The sequence below is a fragment of the Ochotona princeps genome, chromosome 24, assembly GCF_030435755.1.
Source record: "Ochotona princeps isolate mOchPri1 chromosome 24, mOchPri1.hap1, whole genome shotgun sequence".
Classification (NCBI taxonomy): domain Eukaryota; kingdom Metazoa; phylum Chordata; class Mammalia; order Lagomorpha; family Ochotonidae; genus Ochotona; species Ochotona princeps.
The window spans coordinates 26,035,153-26,046,224 of NC_080855.1; the positions used below are offsets into that span (position 1 = coordinate 26,035,153).

The window sequence follows — 11,072 nt, forward strand, 5'->3', positions numbered from 1 at the left end:
CCTAGCCTTCCTACTGCCCATGTGAGAGATCTGAAAGCTCTTGGTTCCTAATTTCAGCTTGGCCATCATAGCCACTCAGGGAGTGAACCAGCAGATCCAAGATCTACTGCCTCTCCTGGACTCTAATTCAGGTCAGCCCAGCTTCCCCTACCTTTTCCAGGCCCATCGCTCCTCACAGGGCCTCTTCTAGCCTGCAGCTGCCACTGCCCCCTTCGACGGGGTCCTTTTTCACAGCTGCTTCTTCCACACAGGACAGGAGCCAAGGCTGCTAAGGAGGGGCCTGCTCAGCCCCACAAGTGCCCATCCTCAGCCAGCTGGGGGTGGAAGCCACAGCGGCCAGCCAGGCCTGGCGAGGGCAACGTGTGCCTAGGGAGCCTGGCTCACACCCAGTCCTGAGACAAGGAGCCCATTCAGGGCCCCCGCCCCGCCTCTAAGCAGCCACCCGGATCCAGCCCGCAGAGGGGACACGCTGGGAAGCCAGAGGTGGATCCTGCACTGTCGCCAAAGGCTTCATTGTTTCCCTCCTCCCCAAGCACGTGGGCAGCTACCCCACTCCCCTTGGCCTGGCCTGCCTGCCCCTTCCCAGGACCCTGGGTCTCTCAACTAGTCCACCTCCACCACACTAAACCTGCCCAGTCCGCACGGGGTCCTGGGCAGAGTGTTGAGGCCCTGGCCATAGTACCCACCGAGCCCTCCCCAATCACAAGCAATGAGATACCAACCTCTTCCAAATTCAAGTTTCTTCAGTTTTTTTTTTTTAATTATAATTATTATTTTAATAACAACCTGAATCCCAGAACTTCCAGATACTGTCCACACTCCTTCCCCTAGGACACAGGGGAGGGGCACATTAAGGGCACAAAATAGGGGTTGGGTATCTGCCAGGGAGCCTTTCCAGCTCCCCCCAATTCGCCTACTACTGGGGGTCCCCAAACACTGACACCCTGGGAGGGCAGTGTGGAGGGGGCTCCAGATAACATTCTGTCCCAAAGCCCACCCTCCTCCATCAAGGCCAGGGGGAGATTGGGTGTTGGGGAGGGAGGGGCACAGGCCAATACCAGCCTTGAACTCCCATCTCCCTGGGGCTGGGGTATTAAAGCTGCATAGGAAGAGGGGGCAGGCAGCTGGCACAAATCCCAGCTGCCCAGGCAGCCCCCAAAGGCACATTGTGAGGGATGGGAGAGGCTCAGAGGGAAGGCCCGTTGGGTGCCGGGGGCCCCAGCCGTGGGAGCCCCGAGGATGGCAGCTGGGCCAGTTGCTCTGGGCTGGCCAGTGCCCGCAGCAGTCCGTTCTCCTGCTCCAGGGCTGCGTTCCGCTCAGCCAGGTCTCGAATCTGCTCCTTCAACACCTCCACTTCCTCCCGGACGGCGAACATGAGGTGGGACTTCACCAAGTCCTGGTGACCAGGCATAGGAGAAGTGTCAGGGCAACCAGGCTAGCAACCCTGCCCGTGAGGGACTCCCCTGGGCCCCAGGGAAGATGCAGCCAGGTGTTGACCAGGGGAAAGGATGCCCAGAGCTGAGCAGGTGTCAGGGCTGGGAGTGATGGGGGGCTACAAGGGCAAGGGTCGGTGGCTTCTCTTACCATGGCTTGTTCAATCTTGTTGTCAATGCCAACCAGGCTTCCGGAGCCACTGCAAAGACACCAGGAGGACACAGGTGAGGAACAGCCCAGCCCACTGCCGCCCACCTGGACCTGCCCTTCCTGCAATGGCCCCAGTCCTGCCACAAGCCCCCCTCCATCACTGCCCACCAGATCCTGTACCTGTGACAGCAGAGAATCAGGGACAGAAGCGTTTTGTCCACCCCTCGGCGGTGTGAGGGCCGCTGCCCAGGTGTCCCCAGGCCCCGGTGGGGAGCAGGTGCAGGTGCCCCCCGGATTGGAGAGGCTCCTCGAGGGGAGCAGGGGGAAGAGACACAGCCCCTTTTCTGGGGCGGCCCGGGAGCCATCCCCACTACTCGGGTCTCATAAGACGACACCAGTGACTTTACAGACACCCCTGGCTGGGCCATCGCTGAGGGGAGAGGGGCTTCGAGGGCTCCCTGACCCCCAGAGGGAGAGGGTAATATCCCAGGGAGTGCCTGGGGGGCTCAGAGCCCCCCCCCCCGCCTCGGAACAGAGCAAGGTCTGGCTGGTGTCAGCGAGGCAGAGAGGAGACCGTGCCTGGGGGGGGGGGTTGATCTGATATATACACTGCCTCCCCCACCCCGGGGACAAGGGCCCTCTGCGATTGGCTCCTTGGGGACACGGGGACCCCCTCCCCCCCATGGCTCCACAGTGGGCGGGAATTCCCAGACATGGTCAGTGCCAGTGTCCCCTTCTCACCCTGGCACCAATCCCAGAGTGGAGGGGAGGGGGCGATGGCCTCAGGAAGTCAGCTGGTGGCGGGTGGGGGAAGGGCTGTGACACAAGAGGCCTGGACTGGGGAGGGGCGTGAGGGTGAGGAACAGCCCGGCCCCCTTGCTTCTCTGACCGCTACACTGGGCCAACACTGTCTTCCCTCAAGGTTTTGGGAAATGGGCTGCACAGGGCTGCGACTGGGAAGTCCTGTTTGTGCTGGGGGCTCCCTTGCATTGTGGGAATCCTTCATGCACATCATGGATGACCCCTGAAGCCTGGGTGAAACACGTGGCCTGTGGCTCTGGGAACTAAAGCTGGGGTTTTGTAGAGGTAGGCAGGTTAAGCTGGGACGCAGGGAAAAGGAGCAAGGGCTGGGAGAGCAAGGATCAGTATGGCATGGAGCCGGCGGCCAGTCTCGGCGCAGTTTGCTAAATGGCCACCAGAGGTCGACGCATGCCCGGCTTAACAATCCCTCACGGCCAGGCTCCTAGCTGGGCCCAGGACAGCCGGGCTCTCCTTCTAGCCCCTCCCTCACTGCTTTTGCCCCGCAAGCCGTGTTCCCAGGCTCACTCTCCTTAGCACTCAGGCCCCTGCCTCATCCATCGTGAGTCACCATCCACTCCCATCCAGCGCCTGCCTTTGCCCCTGGCTGGCCTCCACCTTTGTCCCCTGAGCTGCTGCAAACTCACTAGGCACCAGTCCTAGCCTCCAGCTGAGCCCCTCTCAGAGCAGGCCTTCCACCAACTCCCCTACAACCCCCACATCCTAGCGCTCCTCAGTAAGTCCGCCCTCCTTCCAGGCTGTCCGCTTCCCAGCAGGGGGGGGGGATCAGCACGCAGTTCAAGGTGACCCTTGCCTGAGGCCTGGCAGCCAGGAAGGGAATGCAAGAGAGCTGGGGATTTTCCATTTCCTGTGCAAGCTCGCAGTGCAGAAGGCACTGACAGGTGAAGCAACTAAGGGGGTGACCAGGTCTGAGAGAGCAAGTGTAGGGGAGGACATGGGGGGCTCCTGAGGGTGGGGTGGACAGCCAGCTACAAGTCAGGGCAGAGACTGGGGTCCCCCACCCCTGAGACACACAGACAACAAGGAGGGAATAGGCGTGCATGGAATAGAAACACGGGCCCTGTTTAGTGGATGCCTGCCTAAAGACCCAAGTGTGTTGTTTGTTCTTGACAGAAATAAAAGAGAAAAACACTCGTTGGCTGGCAGACAGACGTCCCGTTTGCCCAGTCAGTTCCATGGAGCCCAACAGCACACTCACTGCTCCAACAGGAACGCCGCCAGAGGCCTGGACGCTGGTAACCCAACCCAACCCCCGCTGGCCCGGCGCTGGAGAAGCCCCCAGGCAGGGGGCTAGGGACACTGTACTGGAACTGCCACTGGATGCCCAGCGGCCCCAAAGCAAGACTACGTGCAGAAGGAAGGAAAGCCCCCTTTTGGTGTCAGTGCCACTTTCCAGAAAACTGCCTGATTCCCAGGGTCCCTGTGACTGACTGCAGGGGCAGCCAGAGGGGCCCTGCAGGGTGTGGCCTGCACAGTGGGGGCGGGAGGGGGTCCTCCAACTCTGTGGGACTCTTGGGTCAGGGGTGTGTGTGTGTGAGAACAGTCCTTAAGAGGGTGTGGTCTTCCTCTCAGAAGGTCAAGTTAAAGACTCAGCTTGGCTTCCATGCAAGGCCAGGCATCTGGGAGAGGTGGCGAGGTTCAGATCTTGGGCCAGCCCAGCACTGTCTCCTGCTGGGAGTCCTGGGGAGGGGGGTATCTGGGCAGGAGGCCATGGCTGTCCTGTTCCCACTCCCTCCCGGATCTGTGGAGCCTTAGGGGGCGGGGCCAGGCCTGGCAGGAGGAGAGGAGGTTGGCTCTCTGCCCCGCTAGAAGAGCTTTCTCGCCTTTGCCCTAGAGAGGCATCCTGGAACCCATGGCTGCCTGCTGTCTCTCGGGATCCAGACATGTCCTTGAGGGTGGACAGAGGGTGGCGCTGCGAGTGCAGTCTCAGCACTTTCAAAAGACCCTCGGCAAGCTGTGAGTCTTGGGGCTGCTTTTGGAATTTCATGGGATGAGAGGTTACCCGGGGTGCCCAAAAAGAGCAGGTGTAGCTGCTGAATACACCTCTGGCTGAATACATATAGCTGTTCACTTCCAAGCCTCTGGAATATTCCCCAACTCGCCATGCTGCTGGTCACAAACCTACCCACCCACTTCTGCACCCCTAATCAAATCCCTTCCTCCTGCCAGGCCCAGAGTACAGGAGCCATCACAACCCCAGGACTAGGGACTGGTGAGGCAGCACCCCCATTTCACCCAGGCACTTTCCAAAGGGAGGCCCCCTGGTTCTCCTGCCAGTTCCAGGCACATCAGATGGGTTGAGGTGGGGTCTACACACCCCATTCCTGGGCACCAGGGGGTGGCCCAACCCAAACCCGCTGGGGTGGGGCACGGAGGGGCTGGGCTGGCTGGGCCAGAGCCCCAGTCTTGGAGGCTGGGAGCCTGACCGGTCAGACTAGGGTGTTCAGAGGAGGTGGGACTAGCCCAAAGAAGGGAGCTGAGGCGCCTCTGGAGGCAGAAAACCGGTGACTGATAGAGATGAGGGTGGGGAGGGACAGAGCACCCTCTTGCCAGGGGACCTCCCAAGTGGCGGGGGTAGCGGGGGGGGGGGGGGCGGGGGGAGGTGGAAAATAAGAGAAGCGCTGAGAATAGCAGCCCAGAGGGCAGGTGACCATGCAGGCCCTGGCCGACCTCACACCTCACGCATTCCTGACAGCTAGCCACGGCCTGCCACCATGCCTGCCTGCCCGGCCTTCCAGGCCAGACACAACCCCTGGCCCTCCCAGCTGCCAGCCCTTGGTGATCCTCTTGTGTTTCCTCTGTGGTCTCCACTTCCCCTAGTGCCTCTGGTATCCTTTCCATTCTGAGCCCCAGGCCTGGATTGGGGGAGGCACAACCTTCAGGGAGGACAGGAAGGACCAACTTCCATTTGGGATGGGGTCCCCCAGCACCCACTCACACTCCCTGGTGAAGTCCCACAGCTCATTTCCTTCCAGACAGGAAGTCCCTCCCCTCCAGGGCTCAGCCCTCCTCCTCTTCCTCCTGCTCCTCCTTGGCTCCTCTATCAGTCCGCAGCCAGAAGCCAGCAGCCTGGTTATCGGATGCATGCGATTTTGTTCCATGAGTGCTGGAACCCAGACTCGAAACAGGAAGTTGTTCCCACTGTGCCATCCTCTAAAAGGGCAAAGGCCAGCAGCTTCTGTCCACCCGTGCTGACCAGGGCCCTGCTCTGCCAGGAGAGGACACGGCCCCCCTGCCATCCTGGGAGGAGACCGATCCCTGTCCTTGACTCCCTCCAGAACTCTGGCCAGTGGGCACCCTGGGCTGGGCTGGCCTGATCATCTCTCAGTCTGTAAGAGCTCTGGAATCTGAACAACAATGAGCTCCTTCACACGCTTAAAAGAGTCTCTGACTTGACAGCCCTGGAGCCAGGGAGTCCCAACCAGCCCTCTCCGCAAGCAGGGAGTGGGTCCCCAATCCACTATGCACAGTGCCTATTGCCCAGGCCAGGTCTCTCCTCAACAGGTCCTCTTCCAGTTCACCTGGTGGGGGGAACACCTGCCAGGCAGTGCCAGGCTGTCAACTCAAGGGCTGGGCAGGAGGGCCGGGGGCGCCTAAACTTCACCCCTGACTGCATGGAGACCACCTACCTATCGTCATCGCTGTCCAGGTGACCACTGATGGCCAACATGGAGCGGGCCAGGCTGAGGCTCTGGGCTGCTGCGGCTCCAAAGGGATCTGGCGACTTGTGAACCAGACTGGCATCGGGGAAGAAGTAGAGGGCTGGGGAGCTGGGGCGAGAGTCGAGTGGGGGCACCTGGAGGCAGAGGAGTGAAGAGCCATCATGTTGAAAGACAAGGGGCATTGGTGGTCTTCTTCCCTGCCGACTCCACACACACCTCGCCCAAGGACCCAGGGAGTCCTGTCCCCCAAGCGCTGCCCTCCTCCAACCCTGACAAAAGACTTCGAGCAAGTACTAAAAGCCAGCAGAGTGCCATAGTCCTAAGAACCAGGGTGAAGGGTTTTCAGAGTCACAGATGGGGTGCTCTCTGGTCTGCACCCTGCTGAGCTCTTCCCCCACCCCCAAACCAGGCCCACCCCTCAGAAAGCAGCTGCCACAGACACCTGTCTTCTGAAAGCCACTCACAACACCTCCCCAGAGAGGTCACCCTCCAGCAAAGTACACAGACCCTCTCACTTTTTTTAATATATAGCTAGCATTATCTGAAATGAAAGTATTTATGGTGCCACCCTGTGAGAAGGCGAGTTTGCTCAGCGCTATTTCTAGAATGAATGGATCCTCAGAAGTGCTTCTCCCACCTCACTCCCTGGGCCCCACCAGGTAGAAGGTGCTCCTGCTCTCCCCGGCCCCCATGGGGCTAGGGCTGGGGGGCACAGAGTGCAGTGCTGCGGGGGCGGAAGTAGGAGGCGGGGCCCAGCAGACGCTGGGGGCGGCTGCCATAGGGCGGGGGTGACAGGAACAACACAAGATGCCTCTGTGAGGCCCCAGGAGGCCCCCCGGGTTTCTCGGAAGAGCCAAGAACAGAGAGTCCAGGCTGGTTGGAGGGACTCAGCAGAGTAGGAGGGTGTGGGGGGCTGGGGGAGCCAGCTCTCCTCCAGCCTTTCAGCTTCTGTGGGAGGCACTGTGTTGGGGGTCTGCAGAGGGGAGAGAAACAGAACCAGCTGTGGTGCACATAGGAAATGATGAGGCTATGGTGGACAGAAGGGAGTCGCAGGCACTCGGAATGAGCGTCAGGGTCCATGGACCCCTGGGAAGCACAGACTGGCCGACAGCTAGCTGGAGGACACGAGGGGTGCCAAGAAGCTATCGTTGGAAGAGGTGGGGGGACAGGGACAAACGTGGAGGCAGATGGCATCCTCTATCATCTCCTCCTCTGGGGTTGTAACTGAAGGGAAGAGCTCAAGAAAGGTGGGGGTGGTGGGGGTCACGAGAGCTGGAGCTTGAGGCCAGGAGGGGGTGGGGAGCCAGTCCTGACCAGTCCTGACAGGGCCCAGACACCCAGTCTCAGGTTATTTTTATACTGTGGTTTGTGCCCAAGGCCAGGAAGGGGGGGAAACTTCTCTCCTGGCCCTCCTGGCCTTCCCCCCTCACTCTGCAGCCCAAGGTGTTATTTTCTCCTTCCAAACAGAGGCCTCCAACTCCACATTCCTGACTGCCCACCCCCCACTTCAGGGACCCAGGCATCCTGCCCCCAGCCCAGACATGTTCCTCTTTTGGAGACCGGAAGCAGAAACGCAAAGAAGTTAACTCCTTCTCTGCTGCTTCCACATCTCTCCCACACGCCATGGGGGCCACCCTCTGCTTACCAATCCCACAGGGGTCCAGAAGGCAGCCACAAAGGCAGACCAACCTGTGAGCTCTCCCCACCTGCACCCAATTCCTTGAGAAACTAAGAAGCGCTAGGCTGGGTGCTGGTAGAAAGAATATGCCCTCCATCTCCCACCCCAGAAAGCAGCTACCCTGGAGAGGCTACATATGGAAATTTCATATTTTGCAACCACCCTCCCCCCCGCCCCCCAAAAAACAGGGCAACTCCTCATCCAGCCACCCAGCCCACCCGTCACCTGGAGTCAGAGGGAATAACAGCAGACCAAGTGAGCAGGCTACACGTGCCGGGGTGAGGGTCAAAGGTCACACATGAAAAGCTACAGATAAAAGGGGTGCAGCCTGTAGGGAAGAGAGTCGTGAAGAGAGAACAGAGACAGAATGCACACCAAAAGTGTGACGATAGCAGGGAGAGAAAGGGGACAGACAGCTGATGGGGCAGGGGTTGGTGGCAGGTGGCAGGTGGGCCAAGGCTGGGAGGCACACACAGGGACACCTTGATGTCTCCAAGCCTGGAACCCGGTTCTCACCTGTCCAGGCTCATCGGGAGGAACCAACTCCATCCTTAGTCGCATGGCTCCATCTTGCCTTCGGGACACTGGAGGGATCCCCGCTGCTGCCAAAGCCCCGGCCTCCATGTCTACCCTTAGGGAGGGCAGGGGCGTGGTAGCCAGGGACGTGCCCGCGCTATCCCCAGTGCCAGGCTCTGCGAGGCGCTGCTGGGGTGGAGAGGCCGACAACAGGGGTGTCTCCACCTTGGCCCTGCCTGGCCCCACCGACAGCTGGCCCAGTCCCCCAGTGAGAGAGCGGGCCTGAGGCCCAGGGGAGCTAGGGGGCGGACGCAGCCATGAGGTGGGGCCCTGAGACAGGCCTGGGTGTGGAATAGGGGCGCCCAGGCCCAAGCTGGCCACCTCCAGCCTGGAATCCAAAGATCGCCCCCCAGCACCCCCAGAGGCCCCTCGAATGCCTTCCAGGAGCCGGCCAAAGCTGGGGGGCTCCAAGTCCCTCTCGTAAACATCCACACATGTCCAGCGGCCTCGGCGGTAAGGCTCCCCCAGGCCGTGGGGCAGCTTCACCACCCGGAAGCGGGAGGCAGGGGCCCCAGGTGGTGGGGAGCCATTCCGGGGGGTACCCTTACCCCCAGGGTCAGGGGTGGACTCCCCATTGGGCAGGCGGGGTGGGGGCCCAGTGGCCGGGGCCGGTGGGGCAGGGGGATCAGAGCCGCCGGGGCTCCCTGGGCCGTCATAGTCAGTGGTGACGCTGGTTATCTGGAAACTGCTCTTCTTCTTGCCTCCACTCATGGTCCCCGGGATCAGGACTGGGTTGAGGTCAAGGGGCAGAAGGGGAGAGCCAGAGCTCTAGAAAGGGGCTCAGGCACCCCTAGAACAGGGGGGCCACATGGCGGGGGCATCAGGGCCCCTGGGGACATCTGAGTCCGACATGTCCAGAGCAGGGCTTGGTGGGAACTGGGGGTTGCCTGGCTGGTGACAGAACAAGGTAGGGAAGGTGGCAGGAGGGGAGGCAGGGGCAGGTTTTTCCTGCTGCTGTCGCAGCTGCAGCCGCCGCACTCCAGAGCTGAGTTTGCAAACTGGAAGGAGAGAAAGCCGTCAGTCACATATATGTAAGTGTGAGAAAGCAGTGGGTAGGCACCTCCGTCCTGGGCTTCCTCTCTGGGGAGCAGAAATGGGTAGAAAGGGGGAAATTGACAGAGACAAAGAGACAAGGGAGGAGAGAACCACAGAGACCAAAGCGTGAGGGACACAGGACTGGGGGGCTCTGGCCTGGGATCCAAACTCCCCAGACCCAGCTCGTCCGGAACACACCAGCTCCTCCAAGCCGCCTGGCGGCCTCTGTTGGGTTTCCTCTAGGCACCCCCCGCACCCCACCGCCCCGGTCCCACATCCCTGGGGCAGGCCCTGCCCGCGCCCCAAGCGCCCCGCCCAGCCTTGGGCCCTACCTCACCTAACTCAGCCAGCCAGCCAGCCAGCCAGGGTAGGGGGTGCAGAGTTCCTCGCTGGTCACCCGAGGTGGTGCAGCTGACTGTCCCTTCCCGCGGCGACCTCCTGGCCCCGCAGGGAGACAGCGGAGTACCGTCCGCAGGCGGCGATTAGGCGCAGCCCCGTGCTCTTCGGGGGCCGGACCTCCCCCAGCGAGGCATCTCCGTGGAAAAGTTTTCTCGCCAGAAAAGGAGGCTGCGTGCGCGCCCTCCTCGGCGGAGCTCAGGAGCTTCCTCCGAAGCCAGCAGGGGTCTCCCGGTCACTGGCGGGAGAGGAGCGTTTCAGCCCCCCGCGGCTCCAGGCGGCCTCGGGGGTCCGTGCGAGTGGGGTCTCGCAAGGCTGCAGCCGCGTGGTCCCTCTGGACCTGTCTCCGCTCCCCGGCTGCCCTCAGCCGCTCGTCTTTCTCTTTCTGGGCTGTTGACAACCCCCACACCAGGAAGTCCTGCCTCCTCGGGCCTGCTGACTGCTCCTCCTCTCCTCCTTCCCCTCTTCCTCCTCCCTCCCTCCCTCCCTCCTGGGGCTCCTCGCCAGCTGGCCCGGGGCCAGGCCCGCCACAGCCGCCGCGCTCGCAGTTGCTGCTGGGTGCCGGTGTTCCCGGGGCCCCAAACGGGCTCCCTTAACCCCACACCTGCTGGGCCCCAGCCGGGCTCTTCCTCGGAGGGCGGAGTCCGAGGGCGGGGAGAAAGGGGCGGAGTTGGCGGAGACACCCGGGATTCCCTGACTTGCAGGCGCTGGCTGCCATTGGCCCGCAGACGCGCGCACCAGCCGCTGGAGCGCCCCCAGCCCGTCCAGGGTGCCCGGCTGCCCGCCACTGGGCGCGCCTGACGAATGTTTCGGTGTGGCTGTAGGCTGTCACTATTTTTTCCTTCTCAAAAAAAAAAAAAGCGGATCTTGATGAAATGGGTCCCGCGGCAAGGTGGGGGATAACCTGAATCATGAACATCCACGTATACAGTCTTCCCAAGCATTATTAGTTCCTAGCTCCACCCCCACTGCCCCATGTCTTTCCCTACAAAGCTCCTGTATTTGGCTGGAGCAGTCTGAACTCAGATCCCGCACATCGCAGTATTCCTCTGATGTGGAAATTAAGACCCAGGAAGTTGGAAAAAGGCTTGTCACCGGTATAGCAACAAGTTCTTGTGTGGCATCCACACAAGACCCACGGGGAGGGGCGGGGGGCAGTGGGGCTGACTTCCGATTTCTCTCCACAACTCTGGACACACAAAAATCCACAAGGACCCATACAGGTGGACCTGAGCAGCCACCTACCTCAGCCACTGCATCCATTGCTTATTTAGAGAAATTCACACATACTGATTTTTTAAAAAAACAAATCTACCATGTGT

The 11,072-nt window shown here is 61.2% G+C and overlaps 1 protein-coding gene across 1 annotated transcript; it reads right to left on the reverse strand.

The window, feature by feature from the left end:
• Positions 1–732: 732 nt before the first annotated feature.
• TSC22D4 (TSC22 domain family member 4) lies at positions 733–10,246 on the reverse strand. Its single transcript, XM_058680714.1, has 5 exons — positions 9,687–10,246; positions 8,260–9,317; positions 6,033–6,199; positions 1,585–1,633; positions 733–1,396 (listed from the first exon to the last, which is right to left on the reverse strand). The coding sequence occupies exons 2-5, from the start codon at positions 9,028–9,030 to the stop codon at positions 1,187–1,189; spliced, it is 1,197 nt and encodes a 398-aa protein (XP_058536697.1). The 5' UTR covers positions 9,031–9,317; positions 9,687–10,246; the 3' UTR covers positions 733–1,186.
• Positions 10,247–11,072: the final 826 nt, after the last annotated feature.